The sequence below is a fragment of the Quercus robur genome, chromosome 8 (genome assembly GCF_932294415.1).
Source record: "Quercus robur chromosome 8, dhQueRobu3.1, whole genome shotgun sequence".
Taxonomy (NCBI): domain Eukaryota; kingdom Viridiplantae; phylum Streptophyta; class Magnoliopsida; order Fagales; family Fagaceae; genus Quercus; species Quercus robur.
In genome coordinates, this window is record NC_065541.1 from 16,874,907 (window position 1) to 16,880,459 (window position 5,553).

Consider the following 5,553-nt stretch of genomic DNA (forward strand, 5'->3'; position numbering starts at 1 on the left):
CTGCAATTAGCTCGAACTTGAAGCTTAAAACATACGCCTTTGAGCAATGCCCAAGACATAGACTAGACATGTTTTGTTCTCGGTTTGCCAATACATACAAAATAGAATTCTAAACATTTAATCATAAATTTTTAGAACCTAACAATCTCCCCTTTTGACAATCTGTGACAAAATATACATACAAAATGAATTGCTAAAATCAAACATCAGCCCAATTACAAAGTGTTGCCCTAATACAATTTTATCACAATTACTAGCTATTAGTTGCTAGTATAAATAGCAATTGTTGAAAGAATTAACCTATAAATTCTTGAAATACTGAAAACAAACCATAAACGCATGTGTGAAAAAAAAATTGTCCAACCCATGGGTTTCACCTAACCCAACCCGATTCATGTGGGTTGAATTGGGTTGGGTTGGGTTGGATTTCTTTTAACATTTCATGATGGGTTGTGTTGAAAAATCCCCTAAACTTGACCTAACCCGACCCATGCACACCCCTAATGGAAATAGTTGTGGTGATTTTTTAGCTGAAGTAGAAATTTAAAATACGAACACTTTTGTTATGTATTATAATACTCCAAATTTTGTTATTGGGGAGTTTCTCACCCCAGACTATTTTGTACCTAATTTATGCATATTGATAATAATTACATTCCAAGAAGAAAGAAAATAAATAAATAAATAATTCCTCCCTCTGTGCACAGTGGCCTGATCAGTCACCGCAAGGCACAAACTACAAAATTACAAATGGACAAGATCGTGTAAGGGTGAGGATTCTCCATTGAAAATTTGAAAAGGCTGCTGTGAGGAGAGAATCTCCCATTTCTTGGTTGTGGCTGCTGGAGTTTAATATTTAGCCATTCTCAACAGAAACCATTCAAAAACCATTCAAGAAAAATAACCTTAAATCTGAGCAGAAGATTTAGGTACAGTATTTAATTACTATTTCTTAAGTTTTTCTCTTAAAATTTTGATATGTGTCTTATTTCTTATAAGATGGAAGTATATTATTTAATTAAATAGTTACGTAATTGAATTTTAGAGAGAAACCTAAAAAATAGTACCTAACATATTATATGTTGGTTTTGTCTTAAATTAAATCACTTAATACCTAGTGTCCATTTGGGAACAACTTATTTAGCTGAAAATAAAAACGTTTTACTGAAAGTACCGTAGATAAAAGTAAAAGTTAGCTGAATAGAATAGTAAGACTCATGAATAATACCAAAAAGTACAATAAGACCTATAAATAGTATTAAATAAGCTAAAATTTTCAACTTATTTCAAACAGACACTCACTTATCTCACCTCCATCAAAATATTCAAAACCATAGATATATCAATAACAAATTCCTTACAAACCCGCAGCTTAAATTCTGCAAAAGTAAAGTGGTTATTCAAACCGTACTAGAACAATAGATAGGACTGATCACTGTCAACTCATGAATGCGTTTCCAACGCAGCCATGATGATTTTCGTGCTTGAACCCTTTCCCCATTTCATATAATGATAGGAGCTTCTCACTCAAAACCACCGCACGCTCCAAAGCATAACTCCTTTCTGCCTGTAGAATATATCCACAATGGACCAAGTAAATTTTGTATTCCAATTAATTATACGGTAGGCCTAAAAAAAATTATACTGTAATAGATAGATGTCCAAGATCTAAATTATACGGTAGACCAAGATGTGATACTAACAGTATATGCTCAAGAAGTTTCTACCAGTAACGGAGTATCCTCAAGAGTTTCTGCCCTAATACTACCATAATGTTCTTAAAATCTTGGCTATCCAAGTATTCATTGATAAATGAGTGACTTAGATTTCACTATGTTATCAATTACTTAATTCAAATATATAGTAAAAAAAATTTCTTAATTGATGAATATATAGTTAAAAGTTTTGTAACTCAATTTCATTTGCCTAGTTTCCTAAAGGAGAAGAATCAGGATCCCCTTCTCTCACTTTTTGACAATTGAATTATTAAAAAAAACACATATATTTATCAAAACATTTACGATTAATTATTTAAATAATGATGATTTGATAAAATTTAAAAGAAATTACACTTTATCATCTTAAACTATACCTCCAATTACAATTTGCACCCTAAATCATGATCCTTGTACTTTATATCTTGGTGCCAAGTTTGTTGTTAACTTGGACGAAAATCCAAAGTTTAGAGTGCAAAGTGTAATCGGGAGTATAGTTTAGAGTGATAAAGTGTAATTCTATTTTGTTTTTAAGGAATTGCATGAGAAGAGGGGCAATTTGAATAATTTCACTTGGCGCATACTTTTGTGTCCAAGTTAATAGTAAACTTGACATTGAGTGCAAAGTGTAATAAAATATCATAATTTAAGGTACAAAATGTTATCGAAGGTATAGTTCAGGATGACAAAATGCAATTTTCCCAAATTTAAACCATTTACTTACCAATATATAAATTAAATCAATTCTACGGTAAATTTATCCTAAAAATTCCAAAATACGTGGATGTATAGTTCTGTTGACAACTGTTATGTACATATTATCCGTTTATTTTAAAGACAACAAAACCAACTAACAAATAACATAATATTTCATCAAAAAAAAAAAAAAAAAAAAAAACCCAAATAACATAATACATACCTGGAGGTGTAAATTATGAAAAACCCTTCCTCCAAAGCACTCAAAGGAAGAAACATTTAATACTAGAAACCCATCCTTCTCCAAATTAAGCAAGATATTTGCTAATGGACATTTATGAACCTTATATGTAGATATCTGAATCATAACTTCTCTATCGTTAAGCCAGTTTGCAGAAACAACAGATAAAGAGCTCCGACCTACAATTTGTCTCTGATTTTCTTGATGAATTTGTTCACCTTGCCTAGAAATCCTTGATATAAGCTCTACCTTCTTTTGCATCAGTACCTCCACTTCTTGTTCTAGTTTTGGTATGTATTTAAGCATGCGCGAAATTGTAGTCGGAACACTTAATTTTTCCTATAACAAAAACACCAATGTTGTGAACAACACAAATGAAATGGATTCTACAGGTAAGGATAGCGATGGAAAATGCATCACAAATGTCTATGAGGGCCTAATAGCGTGTTCTACTAACTTCTATTTAAATTTCTTGTGAGTTCTAGTTAGCTCAATAGATAATAAGTAAAGTCTCTGATGGTTGAATAAGAGATCTGAAATTCAATCCCCCTCTACACCAAAAACCGATTGTTGCCTTGATTTAATAATAAAGAACTATCATTAGGAGCGAATGTAATAGGTTGAAACTTTCTAAAAAATATATATTTAAATTTCTTAAGCCAACCAAACATCAATGGCAGTATATAGTTACCTATGAGAACAGGAAAAACTATATATACTGCTACTTAGAAAAGTATATGCATAAGGATTCAAATGATAACTTAGTGATAAACACAATTTATGGTGTTTTATGCATGTTTGTGGTTCAAATCTACCTCTTGTTTCCTATTATTGATTTTACTCTTAATTACACTTTAGACCTATATGATGATTTTCAATTAGCCCAACTTGTAAATTATTTTGTTGTCAAATAAATTGCTTGGGTTCGAATTTGGCCTATACAAAATCATGACCCTGATTTTTTTTAAGCTCAATTGATATAAGCTTGAATATAATTATCTTAACAATTTATTCTTGCAAATAAAGATATAATAAATTTGAAAAATGTTATATCCACAACATTTCACAACACTTTCAATAGAAATTATAAATGGCAGGTTCTTAGTAACTGTTACTATTGAGCAAAAATCTAATTTCTTAATGGTGGTTTCAAATTAGAATCGATAACAATTTACCACCTAGGATTTATTATGAAAATGTTGTCGACATAGCATTTCTCAATTAATTTATACTTTTATCCGAATATGTGAGTGGAGTGGTTGAATTTGAATGTGTTTTTAGTTTGTTATTTCTTGAGTGGGGACTGGAGGCATGGGTCATTTAGTCAGTGGGTAGCAAATGTTAACACTAAAAGACAATTAAAAAATTAAATAGAGGGTAATTCTTAAAAAAAATTAGACTAGGGGCGTGGGATAGGAGAGTGATTTTGTGAAGACAAAAGCAAATGTTAACACAACAAAAATTTTCTTATTACAGCTACAAACACCAATAGTTATCAAAGTGAAGTTGAATGGTTAAATAAAATAATTGTAACAGCATATAAACATAAACTAATAAATGAAAGTATTCTAAGCAGTAATAATTAAAATTCACTAAACAAAAATAATTAATATGTTTATTATATCTAGAAACAATAGATGATTTCCATGATTTAATCTTAGCTATAATAATTAGTATGTTTACTGTATTAAGAAACATTATGTCTTATGAACTTATAGTTTATCTTTTATTCTTTTGCTAGTATTATGAACAAATTTGTAATAAGGAAACTATATAGATTGCAAGATTTATCTCCTACCCCAAGATACATCTTCTTACTAACCCTTCTAAAAAAAAAAAAAAATTTCCTAGATTGGCCACTGCATATTGGCAAGATTGAAAGTGAAAAAGTTACTTGCCTAGCTAATAATCGGATAGGAGCCATATCACATTAAATAATTTCCCGGACAATAATAGCAGGGCAGAATTAGAAACACTTCTAGTGGCTACTACTAAGTGCTATACTTTCTTCAATTAATTTCCTAGGAAACTCCCCACGAAGATCAATAGAAACTTAAAAAGAAAGAATGAATTTTAATCAGTACCGCTTGATCAGCCGAGGGAAGTAGTGAACGGAGAGTGGAGTACAAAGCATTCATCTTCTTGCGACGATCACGCTCGCTAGCATTGTGGTAAATCCTTTTAGCCATCTTGGGGTCACTGCCAATTGGCATAGATGGCGTGCTAAGATTGAGCTCGACTTTTGGCTGATATGGAGACTGGTCATCATGAGCTAGTGAATCTGATGCTTCAGTCTCTCTAAGGACGTAGTTGTTATCTGTATGGCTCATGGGATTCTCTAAGAAAGATGTAAAGGAAGTTGATTGCTTATTAGTCTGACGCAGTTGGGGTCTGGTGATCTTCCAAGAACTTGAGATGATCATGAAATGTATATATACATTACAAACTACAAATACATATCTATACTTTTTCTAAAAATGTAAAATGCTGAATCGCAATAGCAAGTCACTCTTCACTTTAACAAATTAACCCGGCCCGTGTTAGATGGTCCCGCAATCATTGATGTTAGTGCATCCCATATGATTCAAGGTGCGTGACCACTACACTTAATATATACCTAAAAAACTCAGCACGACAGCACGCCACATACTCGTTTGAGATAGCCAATTGCTAAGGGAATCCTAAATTACAAAGTTTATTATCGGCCAGCACGAAAAGAGAAATGATATGTTCACAATATTTTCACAACAAATCTTAAGTAGCAGGTTGTTAATAGTTGTTATTGTTGGGGCAAAAAAGTAATCTTAGTGTTAGGTTAAAATTTGAACCAATAACAACTAACTACCTCTGATTTGTTGTGAAAATATTATAAAAATATTGTGGAGGTAACATCTCTATGCA

The 5,553-nt window shown here is 31.6% G+C and overlaps 1 protein-coding gene across 1 annotated transcript; it reads right to left on the reverse strand.

Annotated features, from left to right (window-relative positions):
* Positions 1–1,261: 1,261 nt before the first annotated feature.
* On the reverse strand, positions 1,262–5,215 carry LOC126693919 (transcription factor ORG2-like). The gene is made up of 3 exons (XM_050389974.1): positions 4,737–5,215; positions 2,635–2,991; positions 1,262–1,567 (listed from the first exon to the last, which is right to left on the reverse strand). Exons 1-3 carry the CDS (start codon positions 5,073–5,075, stop codon positions 1,439–1,441), a joined length of 825 nt encoding a protein of 274 aa, XP_050245931.1. The 5' UTR covers positions 5,076–5,215; the 3' UTR covers positions 1,262–1,438.
* Positions 5,216–5,553: the final 338 nt, after the last annotated feature.

What these genes read in the sequence shown, in the direction of transcription:
- LOC126693919 (XM_050389974.1), bottom strand. Translation starts at nt 5,075, where the DNA reads ATGATCATCTCAAGTTCTTGGAAGATCACCAGACCCCAACTGCGTCAG. An exon ending in TTCCCTCGGCTGATCAAGCG is followed by an intron (nt 2,992 to 4,736) that starts GTACTGATTAAA and finishes TTTTTGTTATAG; the next exon opens with GAAAAATTAAGTGTTCCGAC. An exon ending in TTCATAATTTACACCTCCAG is followed by an intron (nt 1,568 to 2,634) that starts GTATGTATTATG and finishes TATATTCTACAG; the next exon opens with GCAGAAAGGAGTTATGCTTT.